This window comes from Tamandua tetradactyla, chromosome 7 (assembly GCF_023851605.1).
Source record: "Tamandua tetradactyla isolate mTamTet1 chromosome 7, mTamTet1.pri, whole genome shotgun sequence".
Lineage (NCBI taxonomy): Eukaryota > Metazoa > Chordata > Mammalia > Pilosa > Myrmecophagidae > Tamandua > Tamandua tetradactyla.
This window is the reverse complement of record NC_135333.1, coordinates 118,704,088-118,726,419: the sequence shown is the minus strand read 5'-3', so window position 1 is coordinate 118,726,419 and position 22,332 is coordinate 118,704,088. Positions and strand designations below refer to the sequence as shown.

Below are 22,332 nucleotides of genomic sequence, written 5' to 3'. Positions count from 1 at the left end.
TTAAGTGGAAAACCTTGTAATTCAAGGGAAATTCAGAAATACACAGAAGGCTATTGCTTCAGCAGTGTAGCAAAAGTATCCCTAGACCAAAATCAGCTATTCTGTTTCCAACTTAAAAGGTAAAAAAAAAAAAAAAAAGAAAAAGAAAAACTCAAACTGTTTACAAGTGACTTAACTGTGTGCCAGAACACAGCTAAAGAATATTATAAAAACAAAAATATATCCAGCACAAAATAATTCATGTCTGAAATCAAACAGAAAATTACCAACTATGCAAAGAAACAAGCAATTACAACCCATAATAAAGAGATAGCACAAAACTATTCAAAAGCAAAAAGAAAAACCTGACCAAAAAAAAAAGAAGAATCAGTGTGCCATGGGAAAATTCTATGGAGTCCAATACTTGTAACTGGAGTCAACAAGGAGAGAAGAGAAAGGGTAGAAGAGAAAAGTAAATAAAGGAATAATGCTTTGCTTTCCATTTTAAAAGTTTATTGAAAAATAAAACTCAATAATCAAGCAGCTACAAAGCAACAGCACAAGAAAAATAAAGACCCCTGTACAAAGCCACAACATTACCAAATGATGGAAAAACCACCATAAACAGAAAATCTTATAAGCAGCCTGTGATAAAAAATAAACATTATGTAAAGAGGGACACAGACATAAATGATATCAGAAATCTTATCTGAAGTACTGAATTAACTTTTAAGAAATGACATAGTGAATATAAAAAAGATCAAGTAAAATGTAAAATGGAACACTAAAAGTCATTTAATTGAAGGCAGAAAAGAAGAAACAGGATAATGAACATGAGAGGCAGTAAACAATGAACAATTAATAAAATGATAGATCTAAATTTATATATAAGCAATTAAGTTAAATTGCAAAATCAAACCAACTAAAAGACAGAAATTATAAGATTGGATTTAAAAGCATAGCCCATCTTGATGCTGTATACAAGAAACTCAATTCTGCTATATTGATAGTGGGTTAGTTAAAAGTGAAAGACTAAAAAGACAAATACCATGCACGGAATCATTAAAGTAAAGCTACAGTAGCTATATTAATATCAGACCACATAGATTTCAGATGAAAGAAATTTGACAGGCAAATAAATGGGTATTACATAATGATAAATTGAGTCAATTCAACAAGAGGACATGTGGATTCCAATCGTAAATGTACCTAAAAACAGTACATCAAAATATATGAAGAAAAAAATGAAGTAAGAAGCAGATAAATTTGCAAGTATAATTGATGGCCTCAATATTTTTCTCTCACTAATTTGATAGACTGTGTATGGAAAGGTAGACATGAACTAAACCATGACCCACTCAATCAGGTGTAATTGGCGCTTATAGAACCATCCACCCAACAATAGCAAAGTAGATACGCTTTTCATGTTCATATGGAAGATGTTACAAGACGAATCAAACCTTGAATCAAAAAACAAATTTTAATACATTTTAAATAACTAAAATCATACAGAGGATGATCTCTGACCACAGTGGAATCAAAATAGAAATCAATAACAGAAAGATAGCAAGAAAGTCCCCAAACCCTTAGAAATTAAACAACGCAATCCTAAATAATTATGCATTAAAAAAAAAGTCTTTTAGGAATTTTCAAAAAAAAATAATTGAAATGAATGTCAAAGAAAATCCAATGTATCAAATACTTGGTACATAGCTAAAGTAGTGCTGAGAGAGAAAGTTGTAATATTAAATGTTTACATTAGAAAAACAGAAATATATCAAATAAAATATTTAATCCTTGACAATAAAAGTTAGATAAAAAAGAGTGAAATAAGCCCATGGCACACAAAAAAAAGCAAAGATAATGGCCAGAAATTTGGGGAAGACACACGTCCAATGTGACTATCTGTCATCCCTATCTTAGGGCTGCCCTGCAATGCTTATTTATTGTTCTGTCTCCTCACTTAGACAAGTTACTGATATTTTTGAGATTAGCAATTATCTTGTTCATAGGAGTATACTAAGATACTAACACATTTACTGGAATTTTTGTCTTTCTCAGTATATGAATGAAAAATCATAGTTGTTTATGGATAAGCACCAGAGTATCTGCTTTACTGATATTTGCTTTAATTCACATTTCATCTATTTTCAAAAAGATGGAAAACAAATAGGTAATGGAAAACCAGAAATCCTCTTTAACTCTTGAAGAGTTTAAGATTTCACTCAAGAATCTTAACATAGGTCATGCCATTGAAAGTTTCACCACAGGCAAGACGGACATTTTATATGGTCAAATTGTAATAAGGAATTAATAAAATTCCTTAGAACTTAGTTGAGGGTCAACTAAGTTAAAATAAAGGGTGTCCTTTGTAACCCTGCTTCAAAGTCACTACTGAATTTAAAATATGAGTAATATAAGCAAAAACTAATTAATGCAGACTGGAATGCATATTTATAGCACCAAAGTCAAGATAAATTATCAGTCTACCAAATCTTTGCCAAAATGATGAGTCAAATAATGTTTGTTCTATGTTTGCTTTAATTCACATTTCATCTATTTTCAATGATATAGAACAATTTTTCAAATGCTTATTGGTAATTTATATTTTATTGATAGACAGGATGATACTACTTTTTGGTATTTTTTAATACAAAAATTGGTTACTGATTCCTTACACTATTCTAAGATATTTGCATATAGGAAGGATATTAAGATTTTGCTAGTCATATAGGTTTAAAATAATATTTCATAATTAGTTAGGTAGTACATCAAAGAATGTATGACATTTTTATTAATATACCATAAAATATATGCACCTTCTGCTTTATTATATCTGAATTTGCAGCTGTCATTTGATATGCTGTTGATCTTATACACATTTATACGTATTTTATCCTAATTTTATTAATTCCTTTTTACACTTTTTTTATTACATGATATAACATATATACAAAGCAAAGAAAGAAACAAAAACAATAGTTTTCAAAGTACTCTGCAATAAGTAGTTACAGGAAAGATCCCAGCATTTGTTATGGGCTACTGTTCTATCCTCTCAGATATTTCCTTCTAGCTGCTCCAGATCATAGGATGCTAGAAGGAATAAATATTCTTTTTGTCATCACAATTGACTTTTTGTTTGTGAAAAATAACATATATACGAAAAAGCAATATATTTCAAAGCACAGCACAATTAGTTGTAGAACAGAGTTCAGAGTTTGGTATGGGTTACAATTCCAAAATTTTGGGTTTTTACTTCTGGCTACTCTAAGATATTGGAGACTAAAAGAAATATCAATTTAATGATTCAATGATCATATTCATTTAATAAGCCATACATTCTGTGTATAACTCCACCATCACCTTTAATCTTTCTATCCCACCCTTTAGGGGTATTTGGGCTATAGCCATTCTAAGTTTTTCATGTTGGAAGGGGCTATCAGTAATATGGGATAGGAAGATGGAACTAGCTGATACTCCAGAGAGGCTGGGCCCTCTAGGTTTCAAGACTTAACTGGTCCAGGGACCCATCTGGAGGTTGTAGGTTTCTGGAAAATTGCCTTCATGCATGGGACCTTTACAGAATCTTATATGGTGTCTTAGGTGTTCTTTAGGATTGGCTGGAATGGTTTAAGTTGGGGTTGGCAAGTTATGATAGGTAGTAATGTCTAACTAAAGCTTGTATAAAAATGGCCTCCAGAGTAACCTCTTGACTCTATTTGAATGGTCTCATTCACTGCTAGTTCATTAGTTACCTTCTTTTCCCCTTTTGATCAGGATGGAATTGATGACCTCATGGTGCCAGGGCAAGACTCATCCCTGGGAGTGATCTCCCATGCCACCAGGGAGACTTTCACCCCTGGATGTCATGGCCCATGTATGGGGGAGGGCAATGATTTCACTTGCAGAGTTGGGCTTAGAGAGAGTGAGGCCATATCTGAGCAACAGAAGAGATCCTCCAGAAGTAACTCTCTGGCATATCTATAGGTAGGCTAAGCTTCTCTGCTACATACATAAGCTTCACAAGAGTAAACCTCAAGATCAATGGCTTGACCTTTGGGTGTCCCTAATGTTTGACACAGTTCCAGGGATTTCCCCAGTGGTAAAGTTTAATAGTTCCTTTAATAGTTCCATATTTTTTCTCCCATCCCTCAAGGGACTTTACCAATACTTTTTGATTATCTGCTTAATATATTCTAGGATGTATCCAGGCATTAAATTAAGTTATACAGGATTGAAGGCCCTCATTCTTATTGTGGGCTCCCTAAGTTTCAATTGTTCAAATGAGCTATCCAGGCAGACTCAGTTAGATTATCTGCTACAGAAAATTTAGGTTCTGGCCAAAATAAAACTTTTCTTTGGTCTCAAAAAGTAGGGGCAGTTCTGAAATATAGACAATGTCTTCTTTACCCGTGTGTTCTGAAATACCTTCGTCCTGACCTGACTTGCTTTACTCTTATCTCTAGATACCAGGTAACACATATGAAAACAGCCTCTCAAAATCCAGAAATAATATTTACCACTCCAGACTAAATGTGTGCTATAAGAGCTTATGCTCTAGGCCCCTGTTTTCTACTAAGCATTTTCTAAAGGAGACCATACAATAACTGTTCTTTCATTTCTGGATTATTTTGCCTCACCAAATGTTCCTTGGGTTTATTCACGTTGTTGCATGCCTCATGACTTCATTCTTTTTGTAGCAGCACAATATCTGATCATAAGTATACACCATTGTTCACTAATCTACTTCTCAATCAGTGGATCTTTCAGCCACCTGCATTCATTAGGCATCATATATGATTCTCAAAGTTCACAGTCCAACAACAATCTCAATTTTAGATAATTTCATTGTTCCCAAGACAAAGATAACCAATAAACACACCCTCAACAAATAACCTCCCCCTCTCATCCCTCCCCCCATTATTTACACATGGTGATGCTGTAGTCCTGCTGACATCTTCCTGTTAAACATCACCCGTAGCATGCAATAGCAATTTTGCCCTGAACCATGGACCTAAACACTCTTTGAACATGAATCATACTTTTGAAGAAGTTCTTATAAGAACTTCTTTATATTTCTAGTGTTAATCAGTGGGACACACGGGTCTATAAAACCTCTTTTAATCATGTTCATCATCAATATGGTAATATTACTTATAGACCCACTATAGAATCACTTTCAATTCTAACTATTCCCTTACATTCAAATTCAATCTCATTAGTGAGCAATTCACTGATCTCTAGCTTCTATGTATCTCTCAGACACCAATGTTCTGTATCACAAGACTCAATTTTACTTTTGCCATGGTCATAAAAGTGGAATCATACAATATCTGTCCTTTTGTGTCTGGCTTATTTCACCAAGAATTATGTTCTCAAGGCTCATCCATCTTGTCAACATTGGTGTGCAAATGTCTGTTTGTGTTACTGCTTTCAGCTCCTCTGGGTATATATCAAGTAGTACTATTGCTGCATCATACGGCAACAGGATATTTAGTTTCCTAAGGAACCATCAAACTGTCTTCCATAGCAGCAGTACCATTATACATTCCCACCAGCAGTGCATAAATGTCCCAATTTCTTCACATCCTCTCCTACATTTGTAGTTTCCTCTTTGTTTAATAGCAGCCATTCTTAGAGATGTGAGGTGGCATTTCATTGTAGTCTTGATCTGAATTTCCCTTATAGCTAATGAAAATGAGCATTTCTTCATGTGCTTTTGAACTATCTGTATTTTCTTTTCAGAAAAATATCTATTCATATCCTTAGCCCATCTAATAATTGGGTCATCGCTCCTTTGTTGCTGAGTTATATGATTTCTTTATGTATACAGGATATCAAGGCTTTTTCTGATGTGTGATTTCCAAATATCTTCTCCCATTGAGTTGGCTGCCTCTTCAGCTTTTGGACAGTCTTTTGAGGTACAGAAGTAGATGATTTTGAGGAGTTCGCATTTATCTATTTTTTCTTTTGTTGCTTGTGCTTTTGGTGTAAAGTTTAGGGAGTTAACTCCTATTAATAGGTCTTGAAAATATTTTCCTAGATTTTCTTCTAGAAGCTTTATGGTGCAAGTTCTTATATTTAGATTTTTGATCCACTTGGAGTTAATTTTTTGTATAAGGTGTAAGGTCTGTGTCCTCTTTCATTCTTTTGGCATTGATATCCAGTTTTCCCATGCCCATTTATGGAGAAGACTATTTTATCCCAGGTCAGTGGATTTGGGAGCCTTGTGAAAAAGATGACCACAGATTTGGTGGTCTATTTCTTCACTCTCAATTTGATTCTATTGGTCAATACTTCTAACTTTATGCCAGTACTGCTGTTTTGACCACTGTGGCTTTATAATAAGTTTTAAAGTCAGGAAGTGTTAATCCTCCCACTTCATCATTTTTTAGGATGTTTTTTTAGCTATTTGGGGTCTCTTTCTCTTCCAGATGAATTTGGTAACCAGCTTTTCCAAATCTTCAAAGTAGGTTGTTGGAATTTTGACTGGTACTTCATTGAAACTGTAGATCAATTTGGGTTGAATTGACATCTTAACTATATTTAACCTTCCTATCCATGAGCAGAGAATGTCTTCCCACCTATTTAGATCTTCTTAGATTTCTTTTAGCAGTGTTATGTAGTTTTCTGTGTGCAAGTCCTTGGTATCCTTAGGTAGGTACTTGATTCTTTTAGTTGCTATTTTGAATGGAATTTTTTCCTTAACTGACTCCTCAAATAGATCATTGTTTGTGTATTGGAATGTTACTAATTTTTGCACATTAATTTTATATCCAACCTCCTTGCTGAATTTGTTTATCAGCTCAAAGAACTTTATTATAGATTCCTCAGGATTTTCCAAATGTAATAGCACATCATCTGCAAATAATGAGAATTTTACTTCTTCTTTTCCAGCTTGGATGCCTTTTATTTCCTTGTCCTGCTTGATTGTTCTACCTAGAACTTCTAGCACAATGTTGATTAATAGTGATGACCGAGGACATCCTTGTCTCATTCCTGATCTTAGGGGGCAAGCTTTTAATCTCTCTCCATTTAGTATGATGCTGGCTATTGTTTTTTCATATATGTCCTTTACCATTGAGAAAGTTACCTTTGATTCCTATTTTTTGAAGTGTTTTCATCAAGAAAGTATGAATTTTGTTTTTTCAGCATCAATTGAGATGATCATATGATTTTCCCCTTTCAATTTGTTAATGTGCTGTATTACATTAATTGATTTTCTTGTGCTGAACCATCCTTTCATTCCTAGTATAATTCCCACTTGATCATGGTGCATGATTCCTTTAATGTGTTGGATTCAATTTTCTAATATTTTGTTGAGAATTTAGGCCTCCATGTTCATCAAGGAGATTGGCCTATAGTTTTCCTTTCTTAAAGTGTCTTTAGAGGTGTTGGTACTAGAATAATATTGGCTTCATAAAATGTGTTAGGTAGTGTTCCTTTTTCCTCAATTTTTTGGAAAACTTTGAGCAGGATTGTTGTTAGTTCTTTTTGGAAAGCTTAATAAAACTTCCCAGTGAAGCCATCTTGTCCTTGGTTTTTCTTTGTAGGAAGATTTTTGATGACTGATTGAATCTCTTTACTTGGTTGGTTTGTTGAGATTTTCTATTTCTTCCTGAGTCAGTGTAACTTGTTTGTGTGTTTCCAGCAATTTGTTCATTTCATCTATGTTGACTAGTTTGTTAGCCTACAGTTGTCGATAGTATTGTCTTAAGATTTCTTTTATTTCTTCAGGGTCTGTGGTAATCTCCTTCTTCTCATTTCTGATTTTGCTTATTTGTATCCTACCTCTGTTTTTCTTTGTCAATCTTGCTAGTGGCACATCAATTTTATTGATTTTCTCAAAGAACCAACTTGTGGTTTTGTCAATTCTTTCTGTCTTTCTTTTGTTCTCCCATTCATTTAACTCTGCTTTAATCTGTTATTTTTCTTTTTCTATTTGCTTTGGGGTTAGTTTGCTGTTCTTTCTCAAGTTCTTCCATGTGAGCAGTTAAGTCCTCAATTTTTGCCCTTTCTTATTTTTTAATATAGGCATTTAGGGGAATAAATTTCCTTCTCAATACAACCTTTGCTACATCCCATAACTTCTTCTATATTGTATTCTCATTTTTATTAATTTCCAGATAGCTACCGATTTCTCTAACAATTTCTTCTTTGACTCACTGGTTATTTAAGAGTGTGTTATTTAATCTCCATTTATTTGTGAAACTTTTCATTCTTTGATGGTTATTGATATCCAACTTTATTCCATTGTGATCTGAGAAAGTGCCTGAAAAAAATTCAATATTTTTAAATTGATGAAAACCTGTTTTATGCCCCAGCATATGGTCTACCATGGAGAATGTTCCATGAGCATTAGAGAAGAATGTGTATCCTGGTGTTTTGGGGTGCAATGACATATATGTGTCTGTAGGTCTAATTCATTTATCAAGGTGTTCAATTTCTCTATTTCCTTGTTGATTTTCTGCCTGGTTGTTCTATCTATAGAGGAGAGTGGTATATTGAAGTCTCCTATTATTACTGTAGAAACATCTATTGCTTCCTTCAGTTTTACCAATGTCTGTCTCATGTACTTTGGAGTGCCTTAGATTGGGAGCATAAATATTTATGACTGTTATTTCTTCTTGGTGAATTGCTCCGTTTATTAATATATGGTGACCTTCTTTCCCTCTTACGATGTCTTACATTTAAAGCCTATTTTGTCTGATATTAGTATGGCTACTCTAGCTTTCTTTTCATTACAACTTGAGTGAAACATCTTTTTCCATTCTTCTAGTGTCTTGTAGTGCCTTCCTGATATCATTTATTTCTTTATAAATATCCTGGAGTAGTTGTTTCCTGTTCTGTGTCCCCTTTGGAATTTTGGTCTGGTCATTTGACTTGGATCTTCATATGCTTTGTGACTTTCCGTTGTGTTTTGGGCATTTGTTTATCTTGATATGGTCATTAGACAAGTTGGTTTCCTTCACTGTTTAAAGTTTTGTATTTACTAGTTTTTGCTAAATGTTTCCTTTTGCACTTTGTTTTTTGGTTATTCTCTGCCAAATCAAGGTCCAGATCTTATGTAGGGGATACAATTCAACTTAAGGGTCTATTATAAGGTAGGCTGGAATGCATGGGCACTGCAGTGGCAGAATGGCTCACTACCACACAGGAGACTGAAGGTGGACCCCTACCATATGCAAAAAAAAAAAAAAAAAGAGAGAGAGAAAAGAAAGGAAAAAAGAGATAATAATAATAAAATAAAATAATAGTATAATAAGAAAAGGAAACACAAAAAACAAGAACCACAGCAAAATACCTTGACAGTATTAGGCACCAGAATCAAAGGAGACACCCTGGGATGTACTGGAGTGAAGTCAGGCGGGTACCTACCAGAAGGAGGGAAAGTTTAGGAGAAAAATAATAATAGTAATAATAAAAATAAGTGAAATGGAATAATAAAAAATGAGCAATAAAATTTAGAAAATGAGTAAAATATAATAATATAAAATATCTATAAAATTTTTTTAAATGAGAAGGAAAATTACATTACTAATAAAAACGTACTGAAAGAATGTATTTTAAAAGGGGTAAATAAAAAAGGAATACTGCGGAGAAAAAATGAAATAAAAATAAAGACCTAGGCAGACAGAGAGTAAGCTCGTCTGCACTTACCCCTTCTCACCAGCAGATGAGGACCGTGTGGCTTCCCCTCTCCCCTCCTCCCCAAGCTCTCCCAGTTCTGTCTGTTGCAGCCAGCCTGTACTTACTGCATCTAGCCAGCAGGTGGCCTGCTCGCATCTCCTCCTCCCTCAGCCCAGCCCCTCCTGGCCAAGGCGACTGGAGGTGGGGTGCTCAGCAGGGGGCACTGTTCTGCCAAGGGTAGTTAACCAATGAGTCTCTGCGGTGGGACTGTGCGACTGGGGATCCGCTGATCTGCCGAGCTGGTGGGCCTGCCACATACAGCCACTGTGCGCAGGCTATTGCCACACCTCCCAGGTGATCACTCCTCCCACCCACCCCCAGCCCCCTCCCCCTTCCACGTGTAGAGCACCGTGCTGCCCTGGCAAACACGTGGGGAGATTTCCCCAGTCCGCAGCTGTGCAAGGGCGTCAGCTCACTCCAATCGCACCACCCCGGTACACGGCAATCCGCCCAGTGGAGATCCCAGTCACCCGACCCACTCGCTTTGCCCCCAACCTCCTCCCCAGCAAAACTGCCTGAAGACTCGCCTAGACTATTCAGACCCCGGGACCTGCAGTCCTGGACATTTTCCCTCCTTCTTCTATCATATTTCACCGAGCAGGAGTCGTTTGTCTTGAACTCACTCCACTCCTGTCTGCCATCTTCCCGGAAGTCCCCCTCTTCTTTTTAAAAGCTGTATTTTCTGTGCAATTTTAGTTTTTATTTTTACTTTTAAATAATTTTTAATGAAAAAGCAATTCCAAATTTTTAAATGTGAAACTTAAACTTGTAAACAAGCAACGTCTGTCGTATACATGTCATTTCTTAGGTGTGTAAAGGCATTAATAAGGATGGTGTATAACTTTGAATCAATAGACTGGAAGGTGCAGCTTAAAAGCTCCAGAAAACTTCTTAAAATAAAAAGCCTACCTGGTCACCAAAAATCTGTAAATATTATCTTTCTCAGTCCCTCCAGTGGGCCCTCAACTGGATGTGCATTATTTCACCTATGCCCTGAGGTTATTCCAACTCCACAGGATAATTTGTGGATAAAGAACAAACGTAAGCGATAATTTGATGTACCTATTGGGTTTACATAGAAATCTAATGAGGACTGTCCTAGCTTTGAGAATAAAGTAGTGCATACTCTTTTTTTCTTTTGCCGTTAGTGCCCAGAGTTTCTTTTTTAAGTAAATTGATTGATTAATTGGCTTGAATCTTAATTGATTAATTTCTTGAATAATTTATAGCATAAGAATAAATGTGTATTTAGTAAATAGTTTATAGATTTCATTGCTATCTCTTCCAATTATCACCTTTTTTTTAACCTGGCCTTGCTGAGCTCAAATACAAGGAGTGCCTTCATGTCTTAATTGGCACTTGGCTTACTAAAACACGTTGTAAAGTGAATAAGACTAATGGTGCTCTTTCTGCTCAGCATATTCATTCAACTACATGTTGCTGTTTCTGTGAGTTTCCATGCTATTCAGATGTGACTTCTGATTATTTCTTATGTTCCATTTCTCCTTTGCTCTGAATCAAGGAAAAGTGAGACGAATTTGAATGAGGCCTCTTCCGCTTACTCATTAGGTCAGTCGTTTCTCCATATATGATGAATTGTGAGAGCATTATATTTTCATTTATTTTCTGCCTTTTTAAGGTTGGAAAATTTCAGTCCTTCAGAAGAGTTGAAAAAATAGTTAACAAACAACCATATGCCCTTTTCTTCAATTTACCAAATGTCCTTAGAGAACGTAGTCTGCAGATTATATTGGTTTTGCTGAACAATTTAAGAGTAAGTTGCAGACAGCATGATATTTAAACACTTCAGCATGTCCACCTCATAGCTAGATTATTCTCCTACTTAACCACTCAACATTATTACATCCAACAAACTGAGTGTGATAATGCAATTGTATGAAAAATGAAATTTCTATGAACAGAATAATGCATATTTATGCTCCTATTCTTCCTTTAAAATAAAACATTGTAGAAAAATACTAAGCTTTTGTTAAGATATTGCATGAAATTCTTTTGAAATTAACATAGTTTTCTATTTCCAAAATATAAGATCCAGTAAATTGAGCATAATCCATTTTCAATAATTCAAGAACTCAAATCACTTTCTTAATTTTCAACTTTAAGAACCACTGATCTTTCTAAATTTTAGGAAAATAATAATAACAGCAAAAGGATATTGGGAAGAATTTTTATGTTTCTGTGTTTATCTTTGCTTCAAAAATGTTAACTATGAATAATATTATTAAACATATTAAAGAAATACTTTCCAATGTTGTAAAAACTGTATTGCACATTTTCACATTTACTTAAATTGAATGAAGGTTTATTCTGAATAGTTGCTTACTTATTTGTTTTCATTGTTTAGATTTAGATGGAATGTATGTAAGATAAAATGAAGGAGCTTTTTTAATTAAGCATTTTGCAAACCTGTTTCAAATCTCTGTGGATTAATATAATACTTTTAGAAAAAATATATTCCATTTTCAGATTTCCTCATATGTCCCTATAATAGTCTTTATAGATATTTTCTTTCTTGTCATAATTGACCCAAGATTTAGTCAAGGCTTAGTCTATGATATACAGAAGTCCTCCTATTTTTCTTTCTTAATACTAATATTTTTGAAGAGCCCTGTGTAGTACTTTTGCAAAATATTTAGCTTTTTTTTCTCATGATTGCCTTCAGATGAATTATCTTTGATAAAAATACCACGTAGGAATGTTGTTTCCTTGGTGCTTTACAACAAGAGGCATAAGTATTGGTGAATCCCAATATTGGTGATGCTAAATTTGATCATTTGTTAAATTAGGGATGCCAAACTTCTCCACTATAAAGGTAACATTTTCATTTTTCAGTTATGATGATGCCTTGAGACTGTGAATATTCTGTTTCCTGTAATAGTTCCCTTGATTTTAGCATCCATTGTTGATCCTTGTATTGACTTCACATATGCTATTCTCCTTTTGATAAATTCCTATGTTGAGGGAAAAAAAGCTTTCAAAGGGAATTATCTTGAAAATATGTACGATCTATGACCCATATTAATCTGCTAGTTCTCCATAACTCTTTGAAATGGTAATTTTGTAATGTGACAAACGTAATGGTGCTTTATGCCATTATGCATGAAACAGTAAACTTAGTTTTTAATTAAATGATAAAGACCAACCCTTATCAGATATGTGATCTTTCTTCCATTTTTTCATTGTCTTTTTACATTCAAGATTAAGTCCTTTGATGCACAAAATTTATTCATTTTGATGAGCTCCCATTTATTATTATTTTTCTTTTGCTGCACATGCTTCGAATGTAAAGTCCAAGTAATCATTGCCTAATACAAGGTCCTGAAGATGCTTTCTATTTCCTTCTAGGAATTTTACAGTTTTGGGTTTTATATCAATTTTGAGTTGATTTTTGGACATGATGTGAGGTCATGGTCCTTAGTCATTCTTTTGATGTGGACATCCACTTACCAAACAGCATTTGTTGAAGGGTCCATTCTTTCTGAATTGTAGAGACTTGGCACTTCTATCAAAAATCAGTCGGCAGTAGGTAGAAAGCTTTATTTCTGAACTCAGTTCAGTTCAGCTTGTCTATATGTCTGCCTTTGTGTCAGAACCATGCTCTATTAAACACTGTAACTTTATAATAAGGTTTATTAGGAAGTGAGAGTCCTCCAACTTAATTCTTTTTGAAGATTGCTTGGACTAGGCTCTCCTTACCCTTCCAAATAAATTTGCTAATGACTATTTCATTTCCTCAAAGAAGGCCATTGGAATTTTGATTGGGATTGCATTGAGTCTGTAAAGCACTTTGGGTAGAATTGATATTTGTTAGTAACAGTATTTACATCTTCCAACACATGAAGACAATGTCCTTCCATATATTTTGATCCTCTTTGACTTACTTTAGCAGTGGTTTGTAGTTTTCTGTGTACATGTCCTCTACATCCTAGGTTAGGTTTATTCCTAGCTGTCTTACATTTTAGTTGCTACTGTAATTGGATTTTTTTCTTGATTTCCTCTTCAGATTGCTCATTGCTAGTGCACTGAAACACCACTGATTTTTGCATGCTGATTTTGTGCCCTGTCACTTTCCTGAATTTGTTTATTAATTCTAGGAGCTTTGTTGTGGATATTTCAGTATTTTCCATATATTGGATCATGTTATCTAAAAATAGAAAAATTTTACTTCTTCCTTTTCAGTTTTGATGGTTTTTAATTTTTTCTTGTGTAATTGGTCTGGCTAGAAATTTCAGGTACAAGGTTTCGATGACTGTGGTTACACTGGACCAGCTAATTTTCTATCTGATCTTAACATGGGAAGCTTTTATGCTTTCACAATTCAGTAGCATGCTAATAGTGGGTATTTCAGAAATGCCCTTTATCATGTTATGGAATCTCCTTCTATTCCTATTTTTCTAAGAGTTTTATCATGAAGTCATGCTAGATTTTATCAAATACCTATTCTGCATCAATTGATAAGATCATATGGATTTTTCCTTGTTCTGTTAATATGGTATAATAACAAAAACACAAACAAACAGTTAAAAATGAACAAAAGATCTGAATAAACGTTTCTTCAAAGAAGATATACAGATGACCAAAAAGCACATGCAAAGATATTCTATATCATTATTTGTTATAGAAATGCAAATCAAAACCACAATGAAATACTATTTCACATGTACTAGAATAGCTACCACTAAAAATTAAAGGAAAATTACGAATGTTGGAAAGGATGTGGGGAAATAGGAACAGTCATTTACTGTTGGTAGTAATGTAACATGGTGAAGCTCCCTGGACAATAGTTTTGTGGTTCCTCAGAAAGTATAGAAATACCATATTACACAACAATCCCACTTCTAGATATATACCAAAAAAATTGATAGCAGGGTATTTTACACCAGATATTTTACACTGATGTTCATGGCAGAATTATCCCTGTCGCAGAAAAATGGAAGCAACCGGAAGTGTCCATGAGCCATTGAATGGATAAACAAAACGTGGCAAAAGCACAATGGATTTTTATTCAGCAGTAAAAATGAACCAAGTTCTGATATATGAACAACATGGATAAAACTTGAAGATATCATTTTGAGTAAAATAAGGCAAACACAAAAGGGGAGATGTATATCACTGATATGAAATAATTAGAATAATGAAACTCAAAAGAATCAGAAACTATAATATAGTTTACCAGGGGTAGGTGTGGAGGTAGGGGAGGGACGGCTAAATCTTAGATTATATAGAGTTTCTATTTGGGGTGATAGGAATGGTTGGCAATAGATGATGAGTGTAGTAGCACAATTTAGTGAACAAAATTAACATTACTGAATTGTATATTTGAATGTGGTTAAAAGAGAAATTTTTAGATCATATATATGTTACTAGCAAACTAACAAAATATTAAAATAAATTGTGCAACACAGAGAACCCCCAACTAAACCATGGATTATAGTTAATAGAAAAATTATAATTATATGCTTTCTTTTCATCCATCTTAATAAATGTACTGCACTAATTCAAAGTGTTAATGTGGTGCTGGATTTATGGAAACTCTGTATTTTCTGCATGAATTTTCTGTAATCTTATAACTTCTCTAATAAAATACAATAAAATGAAAAAAAAACAAAAACAAAAGGCCAGTTGTTGTTTATAAGGCTCTTTTGATTATTTTTAATATTCCCTATTTCCCTAGGGACACTATCCCACATGACTTTTCCCTTAGAGAAGCAAACATTCCTTTTAAATAATTGGCAACTAGTAAATATTTCCCAATTTTCAAGCTAATCATCACAGCTATGATAATTTCTGTGAGGATTGGTGAGGTGTGGTTAATTATATACATACATTATCTCAAATTACCTGGTAATAAAAAGAGCAGTTTGTAACAAATATTTATTATCCAAAGCATATCCAAGAGTAGTTTGTTAGAAATAATTATTATCCAAAACACAATAGTGTTCAGATATACATAATAAAGAAACTTACATTACTAAAACATTTTCACTTTAGTTCTCTGCTTTGAATTAGCCTGAGATCTCCTTTTATGTTAATTTTCCTGCTAACAGAATTAAATATTGTTTATCAATGAGTGTGCTCACCATTCATTATGGTTGATTCTTGCTCATGTACTCTAGGGGAACAAAGATGCCACCATATACTACTAAGGGTAAGTACAATAGCATTGTTACTTTTGTTTTTAATATTAAGAATAATTACAAATACCGTATACATTTGAAGACAAGAGTGAATTGAAGATGACATTTTCTTATTTCTCTTTAAATAAAACATTAATCATGTCTCATTTTATATTTTATGAATCCAAAAATGCAAGAGTATGATGTTTGATTTATGCATTTGTACCTTCAATTCTAATACTTTGGTAGTTTAAGCCAAACATGGCACCAAATAAGTAAGGAGGGGATGATGATTAGTCTATTGTTCTTTAGATAAAAAGTACGTGCTCAACTCTAGAAGTCAGACATAACAAGGTTAGAAGGTATTCTTTCTGGGGAATTGACATTTTTTTTTTAATGTGTGTTTAAAAATAGAAAAAATAACTCATTGGAATTTCTAATTCTGAACACTTGTGAACAATGACAGCATATCATTGAGAGCTATTGATTGCAAAGTTTGCATTGATTGCAAAGTTTGCAATGGTTGCAGAACTAATTCGGCTTCTAGATTTGAAATTACTCTGATACCCACAATAAACCTATAGACATGTTCAACGAATTTTTCAGAATAGAAGTTAGAACAAGGACATTAGGAAAAGAAACAACAACAAATTAAGATGAGATCAAGGAAGAAAAGATGTGATTGATGTATTATTCTTAAGGTACATCCTTTCACCAAATACCTGGAGATTATTTAGTGAAGAATTAGTAGAAAAAGAGCAGAAATATAAAAATGATAAAGCAGTTATTTACCAAAGGAATGGAATGTTTTAATCTAAAGAATGAAAGTTTCCTGAATTCATGTGAGAGGAGCTGGGATAAATCAAATACAAGGATCAATATTAAATAGTCAATATATTTTAAAGACTAGAAAAACTTCAAAACAGTCTAATTGAATGCCAAAGTTAATCAATGAAAAGAAATGTAATTTAAAAGAAAGAAATATTATTTATGACACGTTATTGTTTTAGTGCTTATATTCTTTGAAAACGGTTTATTTTGCAAATTGGGAAAGTGTGGTCAAATTATGAAGAAAATGATTTGCAAAGACAAAAAAGATCAACGAAGCACATCACTAAATTTTTTAAGTTAAAAACATTACCCTAACATATATAACCAGTTTTCTCAACTAACTAATATTTTTTGCCATTATAAAAAGTAAATCAGATATAAGTTTGAAAAGAATATGTTGGATTTTTTCATTTCTGTTGATATAATATTGTTAAAAATACTTCATTTTTATTAAATTTATAAATATATTATTATTTATGCTATCGCTGAAAGAATATCTTTATGACTATTAATTTTGTATACTATTACAGAACTCATACTTTTACATGCATCATATTTAGAGATGCATAAAAATAGTATCAACTTATGCACACTGCTTTGGAAATTTTCATCTAAAATATATTTAGAATATTTTTCATGAGAATATACATTTATCAAGGTTGTCACTTCAAAATATGTTATCTGAATGACTAAAATTTTATTTAAAAAACTCTGAAACAAGCAATTTTATCTCATTTATTTAACAGCTGACCCAAATTGAAATTAACTGGAAGTTTATAAATAAGGTGAAAATCAGCTGTCTGTGGTTTTCTAGGTCAAATTCCAAAATTGAGAGGATTTCTCTAGTGAATTTAAATTCTTAATGAAAAGTTTCTGTTGCACAGTTCTAGATCATATATTCAAATTACATGGAGTATTACATTGTAAGTGTGTATGTTTTTTAATATGGGCCCCTTTGAATATTTTTCATGGAGCTAATGTGGCACATGTAATTTCTAATTTTTTTGCTTTGTTTTTTTCGCATGGGCAGGCACTGGGAATTGAACCTGGGTCTCCAGCATGGCAAGTGAGAGCTCTGCCTGCAGAACCACCGTGGCCTGCCTGTAATTTCTAATTTTTGTAGCTTTTTTTTTCTCTAGAATTTGATTGACATCACAAAAAAGAAATGAACAACCATACAAAGAAGATTGAGTTTATCCTGATGGGACTGACAGGTAACGCTCAATTACAGATGGTAGTTTTCTTATTTCTAGTTCTAAATTACATATTCAGCATGATAGGGAACTTAACCATCATTGCCCTTACTCTGTTGGATTCCCATTTAAAGACTCCAATGTATTTCTTCCTTCGTAATTTCTCTTTCCTGGAAATCTCATTCACAACTGCTTGCATCCCCAGATTCTTAATCACCATTGTAACCAGGGAAAAGACCATTTCCTATAATGGCTGTATATCTCAGTTGTTTTTTTACATCTTCCTGGGGTGTACAGAATTTTTCCTTTTGGCTGTTATGTCCTATGACTGCTATGTTGCCATCTGCAAACCTTTGCATTATGCATCCATCATGAGCAGCAGACTTTGTCACCAGCTTCTACTCAGCTCCTGGGTAACTGGTTTCCTGGTCATTTTCCCTCCACTGATTTTGGGTCTTAACCTGGATTTCTGTGCGTCAAATATTATTGATCATTTCATTTGTGACGTTTCTCCTGTTCTACAACTTTCATGCTCAGACACACATTTACTAGAATTGATTGCTTTTTTATTGGCTCTGATGACCCTAATTATCACATTATCATTAGTAATCCTTTCTTATTTCTATATCATCAAGACAATTCTAAAATTCCCTTCAGCTCAAGAAAAGAAAAAAGCATTTTCCACCTGCTCCTCTCACATGATTGTTGTCTCCATCACTTATGGAAGTTGTATATTCATCTACATAAAGCCATCAGCAAATGTAAGAGTTACTTTAAGTAAAGGGGTAGCTGTGCTCAATACTTCAGTTGCACCTTTGCTGAATCCATTCATTTATACTCTGAGGAACCAGCAAGTTAAAAAAGCCTTCCAAATGCTATTCAAAAAGACATTTTTTGTGTCAGAAAAATAAGACTATTTATTGAAATAATTAACATGAAGACATAGAAGAAACATTGAACAAAAATTAACTTGACTCTTCTAGTTTTTAATTCATTTCAAATAAGTACTTTACATTACTTCAGTCTTCCTAGGCTTAAAAACTATTTTTTTAATCTATTCTGAGTTTAACTTTCTGTTATTCCATATGAAAGCCTTTTTGTTAAAAATATAAAACTGAAAAATTATCTTCTCAATGGAATATATTTTGGACAATATTGATGAGGGTTTTTAATTGCATCACAGAATATAAATCTTTGGAGAGCACAGAAATCTTGACTAAATAATTTTAAAAATTGTATGCTATTTTACTTAAAGTCATATTTTTGAAATGCTAAGAAAAATTTGAATTTTATCATCATTAAATATGCTTAAAATATTCCAAGGAAACTTACCTGGAATAATATAGAGAATTATTTTACAGAGGGATTATTTTTAATGCCAGTTGTCAACATAAGAAAATAATATCTCCTTTGAATATGAATCATTTATTTAATTTGTGCAGTTTTATTTTAGTATTTATATTGGCCATATTTTCAAAATTGCAGTGGAAAATAAATTAAGATTTAATATATCACTTGTTAATTTTGCAAACAAATTTTTTCAAGAACACAGAAAGTAAGTTTGATTTCTATATGTGTCAATGAATACATTGAATAAATCACAATATATGATGATTTTTATGACCTGTCTGATGATTATCAGTTTTTCATTCTGTATAAGTTTTAAATACTAAATTATATTGAATATCATTGTCTTAATTTTTAAATAAATGACCTGTTTAAGGACACAATTATGTTTCATTTCTTCCAAAGTAGGGATGTGAAGTTATCTATTTTGCTTTTTGCCCCCAAGCATCAATTCATAGAACACATAGATTACAGAGCTTTATGATTGTCCTGTTGAATGTGTTATTATGCCTATTAGGCCATTATACCAATTGATTTAGTAGAGTGGTGCTGATTCAGCTATTAACACAAAAATATCTTCCTTACATTCTAGTGCTATTAGGTTTTATCTATGTCTACATGATACGTATATTTCTCTAGTTAATATTTGTGAAAATATTTCACTATTATCTTAATGGCCAATGGGAGTGTAAACACGAAGAGTTCAATAAACTTTAATATTAGATTATTGGTGAGCTCGTTGATGTTCAAGATAAATTATAAGAAGCAAAGGTAAAGAAGGTAAATGCAAATTTAAAAAGAGATTATTTCACAAATATCAAAACAATGGTTGTTGCTGTTGTCTGCCTACAATAACTGCAGGAGATAAATGTATAGGTTAGTGTGTTAGATAAACTTCCACACTTCATTATCTGTATAGCCATGTTGACTAAGAAATAAACATCCAACACCACCTCTGTGGCAGATAGTGTTCCTAAATGTAGTCATTTAGGAATCTTTCCATCCATCATAATTTCACAATATATCATCGACACTTCTTTCAAGAAATGGGATCAAAGTTTCAAAGTTTCCTCTTCTTGAATTTTGGCAGAAATTATTAACTGCTGCAACCAGTTAAGTATGACAGAAAAGCTACTATGTAATTCCAAGACTCATGAATAACTGTCTCCATTTTGAAACATTTGGCCTTGGAACCCAGCTGCTTTGCTCTGAAAAATCCCAAATTGATCCCATGGAGAGACTTCAAGATGATCCACATATAGAGAGAAATGAGGCTACAAACTGACACCAGATTCAATTGCCAGACATGTAAGTGAAGATGTCTTCAAAGGGTTCCAGCTCCCAGTCTTCCAGTCTTCCATGTGAGTCTCCACACATAATAGGACTGAGATAGGATCTGCTGTACTCTCTGTACAATTCCTTACAACAGAATCTGTGAGTTCAGCAATGGTTGCTTTAGGAAAAAAGTATTGAGGTAAATTTTAAAATAGTTACGTTAATCTGAGTAACAACCAACACTTCCCAGATGTCATTTATCTTTATCTGGTCTACAGGAATTCCATTTATGACTGTTTTGTAATGGAGGAATGGAGGTCTCCTTGGATAAAGGTGCTTATTATTGACCTTTTTTTTTAAAATAGATCCCAGAAGAAATTCTTAACTCAAAAGAGAAGCGTGCAATTGATGTGTGACTCTTGACAGTGAAGAGGGATGCAGCTTACATAGGTTCACCTGTCAAAACCCATCAAAATGGACTCAATATATTTGAATTTCACTAGAAAATTGTAAATGATAATTGACTCTGCGTATTAGTTTCACTTTAATCAGTGATTTCAGTTATCAATTCTGTAACTATTTTTTGCATATTCTAGATTTATGCAACTGAAACATGGAAGAAAATGGAACCCAAGTTCTTTCTTGTAGGAGAATGGAATTTCAAATATGGAAAGGAGGAAGTCTATTAAGAATCCTGAAGAGTGTTGAATTGTAATTGGAAATATCAGTATGAATATACATATATGTAAACATTTGTATTCCATTATATATATTTATAATTGGGGATCAAATCATATCCCCCACAGACAGAATCCAATTCCTAACCCATGGACCAGTGGATGTGAAATTTGTTTGTAAATAGGACCTATGAAATCCCTATTAAGATGAGGGCAAGCTGAATCAAGCTTGGCCCTAATCCTATAAACCTGGAGTCCTTAATAGCAAAGTAGATTAAGACTTGGAATAGAATCCATGCAAGGTTATAGATAGAGGCAAATCACTATGTAATGGAGACAGAGATTGCTGGGATGCTACAGCCAGAATGCTGCAGACTTTGGAGAAGGCATAGCCTGCCATTACTTAGATTTTGGGCTCTTAGCTTCAAAACTGAATTGATAAATTCCTATTTTTTAAGCCAACCCATCTTTGGTATTCATTATGTAAGCTTGGAAAAACTATGATCATATAGAGGATATATATCTCCTAGCTCTGTGTTCTGAGAAGGTTTATAATTAATAACAAATTAGCACAACTAGTGTTCACATCCTGGTTTTTAAATAACATTCACCCCTGAAAGGAACCAGGGCTTCTTGGAGAAATGGGTATATTCAGGGTTAGGGAAAGGAAAGTACAAGAAAGCTGAGATCTTACTGAAAGTAAGCACTCAAAACTTTAAGGGAACATATAAATCAAGTTTAGAAGCAAATCTGTAGAGGTTCTCATTCATCATATCTGTAGAGTATGACTACCAAAATTATGATAGTAATGGATTGTAATTTATTGAGTAAAGTAAAAATCCTCAAGTCAATACTGTTCTAAACACTCAATGAATTGCATAGTCATACTAGGGATAAATAATTGGGGGAAAGGGCGAGAATTTCTATATGGTAAAGTGTGTTTAATAGTTCTTGTACCAGTTTGAAACTATTACGTACCCCAGAAGAGCCATGTTTTAATCCTGATTCAACCTTGTGGGGACAGCCATTTTTTTAATTCTGATTCAATATTGTAGGGTGGAAACTTTTGATTAGATTATCTCCATGGAGATATGAGGTGCCCAAAGGTAAATGAACCTTGGGACCTTATGTGGTGCAAAATGAGCCAGAAAAAATAGAACAAATATTGTATCATCTCTTTTAGAAAATTGGGGCCTAGATTGT

General features: G+C 33.4%; 1 protein-coding gene across 1 annotated transcript; it reads left to right on the top strand.

The window, feature by feature from the left end:
- Positions 1–17,802: 17,802 nt before the first annotated feature.
- Positions 17,803–18,741, top strand: LOC143690035 (olfactory receptor 6C70-like). The gene has a single exon (XM_077168041.1). It carries the CDS (start codon positions 17,803–17,805, stop codon positions 18,739–18,741), a length of 939 nt encoding a protein of 312 aa, XP_077024156.1.
- The last annotated feature ends 3,591 nt before the right edge of the window (positions 18,742–22,332 follow it).